The sequence below is a fragment of the Nymphalis io genome, chromosome 18, assembly GCF_905147045.1.
Source record: "Nymphalis io chromosome 18, ilAglIoxx1.1, whole genome shotgun sequence".
NCBI lineage: Eukaryota > Metazoa > Arthropoda > Insecta > Lepidoptera > Nymphalidae > Nymphalis > Nymphalis io.
This window is the reverse complement of record NC_065905.1, coordinates 8160617-8181055: the sequence shown is the minus strand read 5'-3', so window position 1 is coordinate 8181055 and position 20439 is coordinate 8160617. Positions and strand designations below refer to the sequence as shown.

General features: G+C 31.9%; 1 protein-coding gene across 3 annotated transcripts in view; it reads left to right on the top strand.

Annotated features, from left to right (window-relative positions):
* The window catches only part of LOC126775422 (rho GTPase-activating protein 27-like), a 126245-nt gene that overhangs the window by 88372 nt on the left and 17434 nt on the right, over window positions 1–20439 (top strand). For all 3 annotated transcript variants that reach the window (XM_050497355.1, XM_050497353.1, XM_050497354.1), the window contains exon 2: window positions 12672–12794. In XM_050497355.1, the coding sequence (XP_050353312.1) occupies window positions 12672–12794 (123 nt within the window). The remainder of the gene's footprint in view (window positions 1–12671; window positions 12795–20439) is intronic.

The window sequence follows — 20439 nt, the reverse complement described above, 5'->3', positions numbered from 1 at the left end:
AAATTGACATTTTACAAGTTTATATTAAATGTAAAGTTACCGCTGGAACAGAATGTGAGAAACTCAGTAGTTAGTCTTTTCCACAATTAAGTTCCACGTTAAATTTTATTTTATTTATAAATTGATTATAATCACATGGTTCAATTTTAGTTAACCAACAAAATATTTAAAATAAAACATATGTTTTAAATGTGATTTTTGTTGCTTCAATTTGTTTGGACAATTTGAATAGTTTTCGTTTTCGATTTAAAAAATGATCGAGTAAAAACGCCTCGCGAAAACAGGGTATAATTTTATATTCATTGTGTAAGTTGTGTAAACAAAACGTATATATATATATATATACTTTATTATATATATATATATATATACTTTATTATATATATTAATGCTGATGCTAATGCTTAAGCATCTCACCACCATTTCATGTTATAGTATTTTTATTAAACTTTACTCCTTTAGATATTATTTTGTCAAAAATATGACTTTATAAGGGAAATAATGTGCAAAATTTGTACGAAATCTCTAAAAGGGCAGAAGTAACTCTGAGAGTTCATTGACTTTACTGGGCCTAATTCGGCCCTGTACTGAAGACGATAAGGTTAATATGTCTATTAAAACGCAATTACTAATGTATTTGATAATATCATTCGATTTGGTTTGAATATGATTATGAAATAAAAATATAAAAAAGCACATTTTATATAAATAACTTAACAATGTCCAATATAAATACTTTGAGATGGGACCAACTTAGATCTACAATGAATCCTGCTCTAAAAGATCAGAATCGTCTTATATATGTATATATACCTAGTCATGTACTGGACATACCACTTTCTGGAAATCAATAAAAACAATTCTTTATTTGGTCAACGCATTGAAAAAATTTAAAAGACAGTAAGGGCCTCTCCGAAATATAAACAGCTCCTTGCGACTCTATAGCCGTAAACATTATGATTCATTTTACTGTGTCACTCATCCTCTAAACGGAGAGTTTGATAGACAATTCCTGTAAAGCAAAATTATCGGCGACAGAGTTACAGAAAAACGCATAACAAACAAACAGTCGTATGACACATGGTTCTCCGTCCTATCGAATTCATGGAAGTAACTTAATCCTTAAATACATTTGAGATGGTAAGGAAAAACATAAACATTGGTAAATATTATGAAATTTGTGACGTACTAAGCATTTATTGATATGGCAACTATTATTTTTTTAAGAAAGTCGAATAAATAAAATAAATACCTGTTAATTTTTTTTAGAACTAAAAATTTAAATATATGTAATGAAATATTTTCAATATTCCTTGTGTGAATTTCTACTATTTTTTTTTCGTTTTCAAAATAATACGTGATATATTTTATTTTCGTATTTGTTCAGTGACTATTTTTTTTTTAATTTAAGGGCTTATATAAAAATGCAAACGATGACGAGAAAAAAGCTTATATTTCTTTTATATTTAACCCTTTACAAAATATGTTTTTTTTTATTTTTATTGATTTCGTTTCGAGGGAAAAAGGTTTAAATACTTAACTAATCAAAGTTCTTTATAGTCTTGAGACTAAACCAACAAGTATGTCTTTGAATGTTTGAAGACTTTTTCTCATTTTAGACTTATACAATAATACACATGCTTTGGTTTGGTTGCACGTGTCAATTGTCAGTTTATGTTACGATGCACGTGCATACCATAAAGATAATCTATAATTCTATACCCGATGATAAGTATGATATACACACTAATCAGGCACACCAATATTGTTACGGGTTTTTTTTGGTTTCATGACGTATAAAAAAAAGTGTACAAAGGCAGACTTATCACAATGATTAGAGATCTGGATTGACACGATCCCCCTTTATTTATGTATTTAATTATATGGTTATGTTAAAATAAAAAAACTATACATGTTATAATTACCCATTTAAGGTATATAATGTTAAAGTTGTTCTTAATAAAGTATAGTCAACTACTTGGATTATTTTTGGCTGTCAGTGTGTGTTAAAATAAAAAAGTAAACACATGTTTAGTAATTTGAATAAGTGGTAAAAGTTCGCAGATAATATAAAAATTTTCAACTGTTTCGAAACATACTTATTGTCAACACTTAATTATAAATATGAAATAAGATTTAGTTTGACGATAATTTACAAGCTCATATGCACATTTGCACAGCACATGCCGTCGCAATAATCACTGATTAGTGTCTGAAGTTTTTTTTAAACGTATTTTAGTCTTCCGGTCTACGTATATATTAATACAACATACTTAGTAACTGAACAAAATTAGAGTTTTACATAAATCGAATTTCAAAATGCTGTTATTAATCTTTGATATCAATTATTAAGAAGAATCTTGCATAGACAAAACATTCAAAATCCTTGCATTGAATTGGATTTCTTTATTAAAATTAAAATAAAAAACACTTCGATCAATCTTTGCATATAAATTTGAATTTAAATAAATTAATTATAAACAATGTCGACAGTCACGTAGTCAGCACAGACAGACAGACGCCCAGGTAAGCTGCAATTTCTAACCTCCATTTAGTGTCTATAAAAGGTGAGCTATTGTACCTTGAATACCCACACGCCTGCCTAGATTACATAATTAGCACCTGCTTAGTAATCTAACACCTTAAGTTTGTTAATTAATTCGTTTCATTGTTATAATTTCTTCACCTTTATTCATAAGCAAAAAATAAACATAAATATCGACTTTTTGCAAGTGGTAACATTTTTTTCTAACGTTTTTAAATACTTATACAAGCAACTCTTGTCCCATAACTTCGGTAATTTTGAATTTGATTTATTTACTAAAGAAATAAATGAAAACATATACGAATGGTTTAAATTAAGAAAAACTTTAAAAATAATTTTCCTTTGATAATCTAACCTAATTATTTTTTCTGTAATGGCGCGTAAACTTTCGGCGGCCATTTTGGAATTCAAACTCTTTTAGTGTGTTAGAAAGTGTCGATAATAAACTGCGGTTAACTGGCATCCAATAAAACTGACCTAAATTTACCTTAAACCGAATGATCTTTTTATATTTCGGTTTATAGACCATCAGATTACTGCAGCGTTTATAGATTTAAGAGCGAATTTGTAGATTTTACAGTTATTATGCGGTAGCCATACTTATAACTTCTGATCGTTCACTAAAATTTTAAAGGTGGTGAATTAAAAAAAAAGACGTCGATTGATCAATAAAATTTATTTGTATTTTTTTTATTTTCTTAAAAATACGTTTTTGAAGCCGCTGTTAAGAAAAACATCGTAAGAAATGCATGTGACAGATAAATAATGTGTATCTCGCATTAGAGAGAGCATCGCCGTGGAAAAGGCTCCAAAAATCTTCTCCTCAAAGGTGAGGAGACCTAAATCCAGAAGTGGGCCATTTACAGCCTGTTGTTTACTTTTTAATTTCGTCAAAAAATGTATTTAATAAATATAAAAAATACAAGAAATTTAATACTGTTCGAATCGAACTATTCAACAGATTTGTTTAAATATCAGCTGAGGTAAATAATATATTCGAAATTCAAAAAGAATAAGTTCGTTCTCAATGCTTCGTTAATTAAAGTTTCATAATTTTTAATTATAACAAAAGGCCTGAGCGTGTGAATTTATAACAATGGTGATCGTATTATGATTATATACTATCCACAATCTCTCCGTTATACAAAACTTTTCATTTCATTGTTTTACAACTGGACATCTTGTAAGAGAATATGTTTTTGTGAAGTCAAAATCTTAACTAAGTATAAAGCTCATTCCAATTGTAGAAAGAGTAAAGATTAACAAACTTTAATTTGAAATCGTCCTTGCTAATTTTATTATATAGCTATAATATAGCTCTGCAACACTTTAATTACACTTTTAAAGTTTCGATAACAATTTGCCGACATTCAAAACGTTTATTTTGAATTCATAATAAATACCATAGATTATTTTAGATATAGACCAATTGTATAATGTCAATTTAGGGTCAATTGTTTATCTATATTTACTCATTCTGCCATTGAAATACGTTATAAGTTAAAAAATAACTATTTTTATTGACAGCGTTTTAACGGCCATTTTTATAAATATTAATAAGAACTTGTCTATGACAAAACTTTAATTTTTAGTAGGTATTCTATGTAATGTTTATGAGAAACAAAATCAAGCGATATTTATCTAGGTCATGTTGTTCAAGTACAATGACTCACTTTCCTTTAGACTTTGATATTTAAAATGCACTTCATAACATTTATTTATTTTAATAATTATTATTGCATTTATAACATTGTATACCTATAAGAACAATGCTCTTATGTGTTATAATGACATCGTTATCCAAATTGGACTTAGTGGTGGTAGGTACCACCCACATTCTACCATCACATATTCTACCGTCAAACGGCAATACTCAGTATTGCTGTGTTCGTTTGAAAGGGTAAGTGAGACAATAATCAATATACTATGTAACTACAGGCACGAGGGACATAAAATCTTAGTTCCCAAGTTAATAATGAAAAACTTATTTTTTTAGCTATATATTATGCAGTATATATTATATTGGTACTAACCTTAGTAAGCGTAATCTCAATACACTCGATATTGTCTGTTAAAGATTGCAAAATGTGATTATGGCCGCATCTGTATGCAATTTCATTTTATCTCTTTTTATATCCGTAACATTTGTATATTTTTAATTAAGTGCATTGAAGTTGTTATATATCTTTTTATTTATCTAGTACTTAGCAGCGAAAAATATATGTAACAATACTAATATTCGCGGCTGCGCTAATAACAATGTTTATCTGTTTGTTTAGTAATATTACTTAGTAAAGGATTTTTTAATTATTTATACGTTCTTTTTTTGCCATTTTGTTTTAAGATGTACATTATGTGTCTACCATTTTGATTTATTCTCAGTACCTCTGAATCTGGATTTGTATGTCGGTTAATAATTAATTAATATTTAAGTTAATAATTATAAGCCGAGATGGCCCAGTGGTAAGAACGCGTGAATCTTAACCGATGATCGTGGGTTCAAACCCGGGCAAGCACCACTGAATTTTCATGTGCTTAATTTGTGATTATAATTCATCTCGTGCTTTACGGTGAAGGAAAACATCGTGAGGAAACCTGCATGTGTATAATTTCACTGAAATTCTGCCACATGTGTATTCCACCAACCCGCACTGGAGCAGCGAGGAATAAGCTCCAAACTTTCTCCTCAAAAAAAAAAAAGGGAGAGGAGGCCTTTAGCCCAGCAGTGGGACATTCACAGGCTGTTACTGTACCTCTGAATCTGGATATGTATGTCGGTTTGTGTGCAATAAAAATCTACAACACCAACAACTTTATACTCTGTATCACAAAAACGTCATTAAATATTCACATTTTCATATTCACAGAATTATTATGCGCTCAGAACATTTATTAAATGCCTGTTTGTTATTGCATCTTGCATATATTTATGTAATGTCAATACGCACTTGTTTGTTTACGTGATTTTTAATTACTCCGTCTATAAAAACTACACTAGAATGTTTTGTTACATGTAATATATTGGTTTAAAATTCATTTCAAATCATTGGGTAACAAAAATTTGAATGCAAGCTCGTATATATTCATAAATAAACAAATAGATTTGATAAATATTTTATGAATAGACACTGCCTTAGCAGCTATAACTACACGAAAACGGTCTAATGAATTTTGAAGATCTGATGTTTATAAAATGGACGATTAGCAAGAAATACGCTTTCAAAACCGTTTGATTTATGTTGGACGCATAAATTAAGTTTAGATTTAAACGCACTAATTTTACTATTTCACATTTTTAGCTTCCCATGTTTTATAGTTTAATACCATAAAGGAAATATAACCATACGGATACGGTGGATGTTTAATCTGTGCACGTAAATATTATCTGTGGCACGCGTCATGTCTTGTAAAAATAGAACTTCCTGTAACTATAATATAATTTAAGACTCTCTTTACTGTAGTTACTTGATAGAAAGTATTATAAATGTATACCTAATTATTGTATAGAGATTTGAATTTTTTTGTAAAGGAGGTTTAATATATTTAGTTAATTAAGTCATATTTCGTGAATAAAATATTCGTCTTATTTTGAACGCATTATTACTAAATAGTCTTAAGTTTCTACATTGTAAAGAGTTTAGATTGAGTTGTTGCTTGGTATTGTGAAAAGTATAATTTATCTCATATATCAAATTATATAAGTTATTTCACTTATATCTGTCATCACACTAATTACTGGCATCATTAATAGCTATTAACAAAACGTCATAACTAACTCATCGCTCCATTGGACTTATACATTTTCTAAGGATTGAGAAGTATGAGATATTTTACGCATTAAGTCATTGTATATCAATACCTATAATAAAAAAAACTATATTATATTTCACACAATATTAAAATTATAATGATTATTAGTTTATTATGATGACTTAAGTGTATATTGAGTTTGTGTCGACGTAAATACAAACAGATAAAAAAATAAGCGATATTGAGCGTCTGTTCGGCGCCCAGCGTGTGACCTCAATGGTGACATCATTTATAAAACCAAGATTAATAATTATTGCAAGCAACACAATCCCGTGAGTCATTTATTGAAGCGATAAAAGAATGTAACTTCATTCTTTGTATGTCTAGTCGTTCCCTCATAGGGACTTTACATAATGACCTCATAATTAATTTCGCCTCGTTGGTCCAGTGGCAAGCTTATGCGGTTGAAAATCCGGAAGTTAGATTCAAATTTTAATTATTTCTTTATTATTAGATATTTCTATCAATATCTTTTCAGTATGGATTTTGGAAGTTGTCAGTGTTTCCACTCCCTTGCCGGATTATGAGAGTAGAAGAAGAGAGAGTGCACCTGTGTGGGATTATACTTGTGCATTACAGTTTCTCTTGCGCGGTTCATCTCCATTGAAAATAACTCATATCCATATCCAACTCCATAAACATCATGACGATCTTGTTAAGTTAATTTAATTGGTAGCGAAAGCCGATTTGGTAACTTTGAATGTCTTAATTAATTTCTAGAGTTATGTACCCTTCTTTTCTTAAATAATAATAATTAAATTCCTGAACCTTCGTATAAGATCTACGTCGTTTTTATTCCAATTTAAAGCTTCAATACATTTGCTAGATGTTAAACAGTGACAATCTAATATGTCTTATCGAATAATTAGTCATTTTAATTTTAACTTAAATCAAGTGGGCGGATGATCACCTACTCAACTACGTTATGATACCTTTAAAAGATTTTGTATAATCTTTGGCATCATAAACATAACCAAACTTCGTGATTTGAAAGCGTGTTCCTAATTGTTTTGACGTTCCGTTTATTTGTTTAGTATCTAAAGTTAAGTGCATCGGTGTCTTGTACGTAAAAATAGCTTCTTATATCGTATTGTTTATATATATATATATATATTAATTAAGTCAACAAATCTTGGTAATTGTACTGGTGGTAGGGCTTTGTGCAAGCTCGTCTGGGTAGGTACCACCCACTCATCAGATATTCTACCGCAAAACAGCAATACTTGATATTGTTGTGTTCCGGTTTGAAGGGTGAGTGAGCCAGTGTAATTACAGGCACAAGGGACATAAAATCTTAGTTGCCAAGGTTGGTGGCGCATTGGCTATAAGCGATGGTTGATATTTCTTACAATGCCAATGTCTAAGGGCGTTTGGTGACCACTTACCATCAGGTGGCCCATATGCTCGTCGACCTTCCTATTCTATAAAAAAAATGTATGAGTGATTTTAAAAAAAAACTTTGAATTATTTTAGTATGGATTGCTTCTATTGATGTCAGTTGACCCCACTAATGATATTCCGTCGTGGGAGGCTGACAATTCCCATTATTTCAATAATTTCAATTTCCCAGAAATACATGATGAAGCAGGACAATTTCAAATTGTTTAATTAATATTTCGACGCTTACGTTAAATGAGGAGCTAATAAATAAGTACTCAAATTGCATAATTACTCAAAATATTCACGACTTGATTTGATTGAAAATTCAAAATGGCGAACGTTGAAACGCATTTTACCTTCACCACGGTACATTAACTTCGTTGTATGGTAATTAGTTTTCCAATTAGATATAGTGTGTTAAAATATGTACGGAAAGAAAAATTGTAACACACTGAATAAATTCTACATTTTATCATGATAATATTGCAAAGACATCTTTTAATATTCTAGATAATTATTTACGCAATTGAGTAATTCGATTGTATTTAATACAATATTATTTAAATTAAAAAGTATTCGTTAATTAATCCGTACTCAGTGAAAAAAAACATGTTTGTCATCATTGATTTAACATTCGAAAAAACAAGGCACAACTAATAACTTATACCACCCATAAAAACCATTTATAACTAGGTTTATTTAAGTCTACGTATTTTATAATATAAAAGTAACTGTTGAGAAATTCTTAGAAGCAACGCGGAGTCTGTTAGTTGGCAGCTTACAGCATCATCGTTCTTTTATATATATTTTTTATAAATTAGAAATGTTATTACTCTGGATTTTAGGATAAGTACAATTTTTCGTGTTAATTTATTATATTGGCAACACTGGATGAATTGATTCAGATCATCGTTTTACAAAAATGAACAGATAAAAGATGTTATTTTTTTTTTTGGTAGTTTACAAGTAAAAAGCCGAGATGGCCTTGTGGTAAGAACGCGTGAATCTTAACCGATGATCGTGAGCTCAAACCCAGGCAAGCACCACTGAATTTTCATGTGCTAAATTTGTTATTATAATTCATTTTTCAATTGCGAAACTTTTTAAATTATAGATATTCTGATTAGAGCGACATTTCCGGTACATATACGATTCGTTTATAATAAATAGCTTTCTTTATCGAAATTTTAAAATATTCCTAATTAATACGAAATCGAAATGCATTTGTCGAAATTTTTATAATTTAAAAAATAAACATTAATATTGAATGACAAAATTACAAAGTATTATAAATTCTTGAATTCTTGTTTTTTTTTTTGTTTGGCGACGCAAAAGGAACACCTCACAAAAGTTTCAACACAATCGGATGATTCGTTGATGAACGCATAGAGGATACACATACAAACATTCGTTTTATTACATATATATATATATTAATTTAAATTATTATGTGTAATAAAGTTTACTTACATAATAATAATTGTCAATTTATTATATTGACTTTTGCTTTGGAAGTGTATTACAATTAGTTAGCGCGTGCGCACATTTGTGTAATGTAAAAATCATATATTGTCTTCTAAATTAAACTATATGCAGTGTGTATATATATTTACTTCTTACCACTTAAATGCAAATTAAATTCAATCTTATCCTATATGTAAATAACATACATTGTTATAGAATATTTACATAATTAGTGTATAAATAAGTTCTAGGAAATAACAATATAGACAAACAGTCTCACAGACAATTTTATCACACGTTTGTCTTTAACAATTATCGTTTTACCCATTTTCATTCTCCAATTTATCTCTCATTGCCATCATTTCCTGCATTATCGCTGTCTCCGTTGCACCTCGCTAACGATGCGTTTGTGGGAAGGAGATAGCATCAATGAATGAATGGTTCGTTCATTTACATTGACTTTGAGGTCAATCAGGAATCAAGTATCGGAGAGATAAGTGATGAAAATTAAACATATTTTAATGCAATATGGTTCTTATTTTCATATATACATACAGGTTTTAATTCCTTAAGTCTCTAAAAAAATGCCTTTGCTCGAATCAATTGTCATAAATAAGTATTATAAAAAAAATACCGAATGGTTAAATTCATAAGTATTTACTTAGTAATTTTCTAGACTCTACGACGTCAAAAGTTTTATAATTTTGAAACGTCGATTGTGATGCTGTTAATAAACATATTTATATTAAAAAAAAAACATTAATGTAAATTAAAATAAACACCAAAGGCACAGACAACACATATGTACAGATACAGATACAAAAAAAAAACATTTTATATGTTCTAATAATTCTATATGACTATATTATTATTTATAAAACATTCATAAGATGATTTTTTTTTGACTTATATTTACCTCAGTCTTTTATATTTATATCTTATAATTACAATTTACTAAAAGATAAATAAATTTAGTTATGTTATTAAGAATCAAATGTAACGGAACGATGACATCCCAAAACACGCGAGAAACGGGACGCGAAGGCTGAAAGAGATAAAAAAAATACTTTAATTTCTATTCATTACCAGCCTTAGCTTATAAGCGTTGCTTATCGGATATTTAGTTAAAAACTGACTTATCTCTTTTTGTCATCATTGATTTGACATTCGAAAGAAGAAAACAGCATTGTTTAACTAATCGCTAAGCATTTTTTATAAATAAGGCAGAAAATGTTATCATTTTGCAAACGCAGTACCCACAAACAAACTTTTTACTATTAATATGTATGTAAGTATATTAATAATACAGAAATTTATTTATTTGATATTTATTGAATAATATTTCAACACATTCGATAGCAAAGCCCACACGGTGTTGTATCTTAGTCATTTTATTTGTGATGGGTCAAGGTAACCAAATACTCTAATAGAAACCGGTTGCGAAAATTATATTCAATGATTCATTCATAGACTGGCAACCTCGGCCGGATACGGAAGAGACATTTTTTGTTTGTGAATTTTTATATCAACTTATTAGAATTTGTATTTTAATTAGTATATAATTTTTAAATGTTGGTAGTGCATTGTGCAAGCTCGTCTGGCTCGTCACGCATCAGAAATTCTACCGCAAAACAGCAGTACTTGGTATTGTTGTGTTCCGGTTTGAAGGGTGAGTGAGCCAGTGTAATTACAGGCATAAGGGACATAACATCTTAATGCCCAAGGTTGGTGGTGCATTAGTGATGTGAGCGATGGTTAATATTACTTACAATGCCTATGTCTATGGGCGGTAGTGACCACTTACCATCAGGTGGGACATTTGCTCGTTCGCCTATCATCTAAAATAATTTACATTATTCTTAAAATTTTGGTAAAATTTAAAGAATAATGTAATAATAAATAAACTGACAAATATTATGTACGTTATTTAAAATGAAAATAGATAACTATAGTACTTAAGTATAACAATTATTAAGTTTTAATAAAATTAAAAGATGAAAAAAGGTCAATTGGAAGCTGGAGACTCGTTGAGACTGTGGAGAGGGTTTCGTTATCAGCGCTTTTCCGTATTCCGTAGTAATTTAAACTTTTTTTTCTGTAAACTATAAGTGGAACTTGTGTCTGACTACGGGCACTAAAATATGGAGTCTTTACATTTTAGATAGAGAAATAAGGTTTTGGTAATGTTTTTCTTTAAATTTATATATTTTTATATTATTTATTTATATATTTATGACAACAAAATATTAATATTTATTTTTATTCTTGACATATCAGCCTTGTTTGGGTGCTGCTTACACAAAGAAATATACAATATACATAAGGATCCCTTCCATTTAATACGTCATATAATACAATTGACTTTTAACTCATGTCACCCCCAAATAACTGTATGGAATTTATGTATGCTATGATGCGTGATCAGTTTGTTTAGGTTGCTCATAATTCTGCATGAGAAATTATAATTTTATTTTCATCTTCGTTTCGGAAAAAAGTTTGTATATCGAAGTTTGTATGCAGCTCTAAAATTATTTTCATATAGCATAATTACAATATCATTCCACAGAAAACATAATTTTGCAATATATTTTTTTTAATTTTGCAGGCACAAGTTGCATATTATTATGATAAGTATGTTTTCGTATCGAACCCGGAACTGAAATTTTAATAAGCAGACAGCGTCATACGACCGGACACGTCCGAGTCAAGCCCTGACTTCTAAATGTCATTGCTACAAATATACATAAAGTTTTATTATCTTCATTATTTTATATGGACCAGTTAATTAATTTTCACCTTGGAGGTTTATTTTGAATAAATAGATAATTTATTGGAATCTGTTAATAGTGAACCTAAAAGTCATCATCATCAGGGTTATGCAAAGACCCTTAAGAAGCGATTGGAATATCGGAATATTATCCTTTACGGTTGTGAACAATACCTACCCATGTAGACGTTTCCAATATAATGTTTACGATAGAACTACAAAAATAAAGAATTAACATAACTTGAATTGAAAGTCATAATTTTATTAAACATTTCTATAAAACTATTTTTATTCGCTTTTTTCGAGCACAAAAAATTACCCGCTATTCTGTAAAAACAAATTTGAAACTTCTGCTTACTGCACAACACGATCGTGAAACGTCCGAAAGTGGTATAAGACATTGACCTCATAATTATAACATATAAATGATATATACGTATCAAAATAGAGTAGCACCGTAAGCGAGCTTTTAACACCTGAGTGTTACGAGAAGTGAGTTCTTATAGGACGCATATTTTAAAGCATTTAACAATAATTTACTTTAGAAAATCTATCAGTTCGTTGTCTGGCGTTACTCTCGCCAAATTTAAAAAATATTACTAAATAAAATATTTTACGAGTTCAAAATGGTGTTTATTTACATTTCTGCAAAATTAATCATATATGCATATAAAACACTTCAAAAAAAAAAATTCTTTGTTTCAGTGGATCACCCCGGAAGAATGCGAAGTGTACTCGAGGGATAGGAGACCACCGCTCGTCATCCCCCGCATCACACAATACCGCGCCCCAAGGAGAGACCCTCGTCCACATATACCTTATCCCGAGGTAAGATAGGCGACCAGCTGGATAACTGCTTTGGATCAACTCTACTTAAGTAGCCCTTCAATGGAGAATGATTTCAATAAGCTGTAGTCTTAGAATCAAACTTTTTAAATCTCTTCTGCCTTTAGTTGTATTGACCGACCATTCCCACTAAAGTAATGTAAAGTAGTAGTTTATAAATGTCTGGTTTTACCACTTCTGGGCTAGGGTGCTGAGGAGAAAGTATCAGAGGTGATTCCACCATACTGCTCCAATGTAACTTGGGGGATTCAAATTTAGCAGATTTTCACCGGATACATCCAGGTTTCCTCACCGCCGAGCACGAGAATTATGAACAAAAAATAATTAGTACATTCTGTCAGATTAAATTCGCAAATCATCGAAAAAAACCGTCGTGAAATGTCAGAAACTGATATGCGATATTGACCTTAATTATCATAACATTTCATGAATACACGCATCAAAATAATATATCACCATAAGTCGGTTGTCAACATTTCCCGAGCGAGTAATGAAGTTAGTTCTTACAGAATAGCACTGCTAGTCCGGGCTTGAACCAGCAATCTTCCATTGAGATACATTTTATTTTCATTCCTGCTTCCCCCTTCCTTCATAAGTCTACGCTGGCTCCCGATGTCACCGCTTTGCTGTGACATCAATTCCATCGCGCACAAAGAAATTTGGCAACTCCTTTCTTTATCGCACTTCCAAAAACATCTCCCTCCTCTTACAACGCGGGTTCCTTTAAACGAGGCGTGAAGTTTGCACTCTTCTACCACTTACCATCAGGTGGAGTAGTCATTTGCCCTCCCGGAAATATATAAAAATATAAAATAAAATTGCTCATTTTAGTAATGCCCCAAACCTGGGTTGAATCCAAGGCTTTGCAGTTTCGTTCTAGATACCTTTATTTATATACACGTATTCTACTACCGCACCATCGTAGCCACATGTGCACTGATATCACTAATAACTATATCCTGTTTTCCTGTTTTGTCTTTCGTCTGACCTTATTTACTAAACAAGAATAAAAAGTTATGTCAAGAATTTATTATTACAGTGTTCGGCCGCGGTTTCTCTGGGTTTTTAAATATTGCTATTGGGGGTTTGTTATAAAAAAGTAGCCTATGTCCTTCCTCGAGGTTCAAACTTACTTCAGAGCAAATTTCATTAAAATCGGTTCAGTATTCTAGCCGTGAAATCGAAACAGACAGATTTACGTTCGCATAACACGCGGACGAATCCACGGGCGAAAACTACTTGTTTACAATTTTGCATTGTCTTATTTATCATTTAGTAGTATTTTGTTATTATTTGAATATTTGGTATTATAATTGAACTATTGAATTTAATATTTAACTTAATCCTCAGTACAGTAAAATAAATGAATATCTCTAGTAGACTTATGATTGAATTAGCCGCGATCGCCTAGCAGATATTGATTATTATTTTTTAGTTAATTAACACCGTGATGGAATAAGCTCTAAAACTTCTAAAAATGAGATGAGACTTTAACCTAGCAGTGGGTTTTTTTTAAACTGTTACTAACGTATTAACGTTGCGTAGTGTAATTATATGAAGTGATGTGTGGTGTTCCTTTTAAACAATTCTAAGGAAAAGCAAGCATTGTGGGCGTAATTAGTCAGCGATCCCACAATAATACAACATACTTTGTTTAATATTAATATGTGGCGATTAAGTTCAGCCCACACAGAACTGTCTGCACAAGACACCAGCGCAATATCTTTACTAATATTATAAATGCGAAAGTAACTGTCTGTTTGTTTCGCTTTAACAGCTAAATAACTGAACCGAATTTGATGAAATTTGGTATGAAGCGAGCTTGAACCCCGAGGAAGGTCATAGGATATTTTTTAGAGCTGCTCGAACCCCTACGTGCGAAGCCGCGGGCGAATACTAGTTGTACGATATGTTAGAATATAATAACGCCTTCTTTCATTATTACAAACGCTCGTCAGCTACGGTTATGGTTACATGAAGCAAAGCCGAGCCTATTTCGTAAAACGTATGACCAATTAAAAAGGAACAATAATATACAAACGAACATGTGAAAAAGAGACGGAATGTAATTTGCAAACAGTCCAAAAGCCAAGGATGAGTCAAAAGTTCCTCTAATATGGTAGATTACTTAGTTTAATTATGCGCGGGCACAATGTGGTTTCAAAATGGCGTTCGCGCCAATCGCGTCCGGTGCTGAATGAGTCGGAGCGAATTTTAATATCCGTTCAATGAAGTTCTATTCGAAATATGAATTTGGAATTTGACAATGAGTTTTTTCTTTTTTTTTTATTGGATTTGTTTATGTTTACGTTCTTAATAAGTATTATAAAAACAATTAAATATGTATTGTATTTCTGAAGCTGTAGTTTTTTGTATATATTATTTTTAATTAATGATCAACGTATATTTAAATAGTGTTTTTCTCCGAAGTGGTATAGCTGGAATTAATAAATTATTATTAGCTTAACTTCATTCAAATAATGCAATGCATTATTTGAATTTCCTATTTATCTATGTTACCGCCTCTATTTATCTATGTTAATACAAAGAATCCGTTGTAATACAATCGCACTGTCGTGAGTAAAACGTGACTTGAGGCGTTCGTCACTTAAGTGCTATAATCACTTACGTCTTAGGGTGTAAATACTAAGTAACATTTTGAAGCGATAGTGTTGCGCCACAGCATTTTAAAATGTAAGTATATAAGAAGTCGTACGATAATAATTGTTCTGCAATTTTTATATTTCCTAGTTTTACTAAACTTTCGTCCGGTAGGTACCACTAACTCATTCCATATTCTACCACCAAACAGCGATACTTAGTTGTTGTGGTCCAGTTTTAAGGGTGACCGAGCCAGTGTAACTACAGACACTAGTCCCTAGTGCCATAATATCTTAATTCCAAGGTTTGTGGTGCAGTGGCGTTGTAAGGAATGGTTAATATTTCCTACCGCGCACATGTTTATGGGAGGGGGTAATCACTTTGCATCAGGTTGGCCATTTGCCCGTCCGACTATCTTAATTATAGAAAACCTTCCAAATTGAATAATGATTTTTTTCCATTTGGGAGGTTTAAGCTTGATTTTTGATTGTCGAAAATCTATCACCAATTTAGAAGTAAATAGTAATAATAAAAACATCTCGAACAAGCCCCATTACTTACTCGTTTTCTATTATTTATTACACACTTAATATTAGAAGCTCTTCTATGTAATTAGTAAAATCAATTATGTAAACAAATTGCAATATATTTCGGCACTCTGTAACTATCAGACTCACTGTTAATGCTTTTCTTTTTATAAATAGACAATTATTTATCAACATATCGAACTGAGATAAATATTGCAACAGTAGTTTTCGTTTTTTTTTTTTTAATTATGTAAATTTCGTATGTTCAACAAATCGACTGCTAATCGACATTGTGCGATAGTGTCGCTGCAATAAGTCGCGTGTGTGTACGTGTCTTTATGTCTTTGTCGTGAATCAATATGAATATATCTCCGCATACCATAAGTCTTATTGTTTACTTAATGGCATTGCTTAGCTACGTCATTGGTCCAGTGGCTACCTGATACGCCTGGAAGTAGCCATGTCTAGATTCAAGTTGCGTATCGAACCGATAGAAGATTATCTGTCAAGGTTTTCAGTAGCAGCTAGGGTTTGGGTCCTGGAGGTCTTCGTGTTTCGACGTCCCGGGATATTGTCGGGATGGCCGTCCCATCGGATTATGAGAGCTAGCGAATAGAGAGTGCACTTGTGTTTGGGTGTGTCCAATCAACTATAATATGTCTTGCGCAGTTGGCTAATCTCCCTTGAGTTTGACAAAAAAGACAACTATTTTGTCTTTGCTCATTTATATAGATTTTTTATTTTTATTTTATGCAATGACATAAGAGTTATATAAATGTATATATATATTATATACTTTAATTAAATTATATTCAAATAAAAATATAATGTCTTGAGGGTATTGTTATTTTAATGGGATTTAAGGAAAAACGTCGTTTAATATTGGATCCAAATATATTCTTATTGTTCAATATTAAAGCAACACAGGAAAATCGAGGTTATTTTATCACTAGTTTCCGCCCGCGGCTCTGACTGCTAATGAGAAGGGGGTGGGGGCGGAAGGTGTTAACTACCCAATGTTCTTTGTTTTTTCGAATTGACTTCTTGCTGCTGGCCCAAATGGCCTCTACAGCGTCACCGGGCGGGGGGTGAGTCTTTAAGATAATCAGCCGGATGTTGGGGTCCCATTTAAGGGCTCAGAATACGTGTGTCCTAACGGCACCTCCTGTGAAGCCAAACCTCGGCTTAAGATACCGTCTACGTCAGGAAGGAGGACACTGTGTCTGCAATGACCCCGTCACAAGTCTAATCGCAAACGGGTATTCTTTATTGTACCCCTGGCAACATGTATATAAAGTTTCATGATCATCAATTGAGTAGTTAAGACGTTAAATCATAACAAAAGAATAAACAAACTCACTTTAGCATTTATAATATTAGTACAGATGGCTTATTTTATTGTATATTATATGTATACAATAAATATAGAATATTTTAAATTATTTTACCAATTCTACAAATTCTAGTTACAAAACATTGATCAAAGTTATATTTATTTTTAGACTAAATACTGGACGCTCATTGGACCGTTAGTGCGTCATATATGACCAATACCAATGGTAATGGGTTACCAATGACCATATAGATTAAAGTGTCTTTTTAATCTGAGTTTGAATTATTTTAGAATTTTTACAAAAATACTCTATGGTTCATATTGTATGAAGGTATTTCTGGCATTCATAATTGTGTATGCTAAGTGTTTGCAAAATTGATTATATTAAAAAAGTAATCGGATAGGAGTTATATCTAAATTTGCAAATAACATCGAAATATTATTTCTCGTTTCATTCCGTATATATTTTATATAGGATTGTCTATCGATTATGTTTCTATCTCAGGTTATCCTAATGGAGCCAATTTCCATAGAGCAAATTGTTTTCAAAATCAAAATATAATTTTAAGTAAAACAAAATTACTTAATTTGAGCCGGTTGGCGTGGTTGGTAGATTCGCCTTTCACGCCGAAGGTTGTGGGTTCGATTCCCACCCAGGACAGACATTTGTGTGCATGAACATGTCTGTTTGTCCTTAGTCTGGGTGTAATTATCTATATAAGTATGTATTTATAAAAGAAAAGTAGTATATGTAGTATATCAGTTGTCTGGTTTCCATAGCACAAGCTTTGTACAAGCTTAATTTGGGATCAGATGGCCGTGTGTGAAAAATGTCCCAGGATATTATTATTATTATTAAATTACTAGGTATTTTGTGCCCGTCTGGGTAGGTACCTCTCACCATGTTCTACCGTTAAACAGCAGTATTTGGTACTGATGCGTTCCGGTTTGAAGGGTGCGTGAGCCAGTGTAACCACAGATAAAAGTGGCATAACATCTTTACCTATAAGGACGGTGGCGCATTAACGATGTAATGAATAATATTTATTACATCGCCAATGTCTAAGGGTGGTGGTGACCACTTACCATCAAGTGGCCCATCTGTCCATCCGCCTACACATAAAAGAAAAACAAAAATTCGATTTGTCATTTTAAGAGTGTCATTCAAGCCCACTTACAATAGAATTGTGTTTCTACATTTATATTTTTTTCTAACAACTCTATTTTTTTTTAAACATAGGTAGGTGGACGAGTGTATGAGCCTCCTGATAGTAAGTGGGCACCAACGCTCATAGATTGATAGAACGTATTGTAAGAAATGTAAACCATCGCTTACATCGCCAATGCACCACCGACCTTGGGAACTAAGATCTTATGTCGCTTGTGCCTGTAATTACACTGGCTCACTCACCCTTCAAACCAGAACACAACAATACAAAGTACTGCTGTTTTGCGGTAGAATGACTGATGAGTGGGTTGTACCTACCCAGATGAGGTTGCACAAAGCCCTACCACCAGCAATATTTCAACTTCATATATTTACCAAACTATCCGTTATTAGTAACATTACGATCCGTAATTAAAAAGCCAATGGTAGCTACAACGCCTCGTAGACATAACTAATGTAATCGGCGAGTAGTAAGAAAATAAACTCGGGAGGCACGATTTTACATCAATCGTATTACATTTATTAATCGAAACCGCAAACTCTATGCACCTTAGTGCCCTTTAAGGCTTAGAACGGTCTTGTATGCAGTGACTAATATATACTTTTATGTATTATTTATATGTCATATAGTGAGGCATGTATGTATCTGATTGCATTAATATTGGCTCCATTGAATTCCGACAATAATCAGTGTACGCGTAATAAAGCTGAGATAAGGAGAGCGAATGTTTCCTAACGTCGATTCGACGACCGGCCGTTGATAACAGCCCACTAGTGATGTGCCATGCTATGATCGATATGTATTAGTATTCGTTTTTTCGTAATAATTAACATCCAGTCGACGGTTTCCCTTCATGTAGGAAAGAAGAGAGAAAAAAGATTGGTTGTCTCACTTCTATTTGTCATAATTGTATCTGGAAAATCAATCTCGCTGTTCATAAATAATAAGTATTCATCATTCAAGTATTCTATAAATTGAATAATGATTGTAGCCTGTAAATATATTTATAAGACTGAACATTAAATAAACAACTTCATTAATTTTTACATAAAAATCTTAAATATAATAATGACCTCAGGACCGATTTCGGCCACGGCGGCCAATCTCGAGAGTGATTAGCCAACTACGCAGGAGATATTATAGTGGACAAGTACGTGCGCAAACACAGGTGCACTCTCTATTTCTTGACTCTCATAATCCAAGGGGACGGCAATCTGACACGACCGTAAAGAGTTCAGGCATAGGACCAACGGCTTTACGTGCTTTCCCAGGCACGGGAGTATACCCACTTGCAACTTCCAGACTCCAGGATGCTGCTGCGAATTTTTGACAGAGAACCCAATAACTCTTTTGATCGGAACTGGGATTTGAACCCAGGACCTTGGATTCTTATATCTAGCCACTAGACCAATAAGGCAGTCATAAATATATATAACGTTCCTTACATTTCAACTTCTCATTATTTATTTGTTCATGATGTATGAATATTGAAAAATAATCTCAAGATGGGTGATTCCCCCATTTGGTCTGAATCACGAAACACGTTTCAAACAAGAAACACACATATCAATACATGAACATATTAATATAAAATGAAACAACCCATTGTAGTAGGCCTTTGTGCAAGTCTGTTTGGATCCCACCCACTTACCACTTATCTTATAAAACGCTTCTGTATTGCCGTGTTTCGATTTAAAGGTTAAGCCAGTGTAACACATATCATCATCATCTGACATCATATCTTAGTTTCGGCGGTTAGGGCGGTTTATTTAATTGTTCCTAACTTAAATTGAATAATAAATAGGACGAAATCTTAATCAATTTAGAATATTTTAAAAATAAATCCAATTAACTTGAATTATTAAAATTAAGTTCATTTCTTTGTTAATAAAGACATATATATGAATTTTCCCATCTAACTATGAGTGCATCTGTGTGTGCGCCACACTTGTGCGTGTTGTTTGTTATAAATACTATCGGCTTAGAATTGCCGCCTT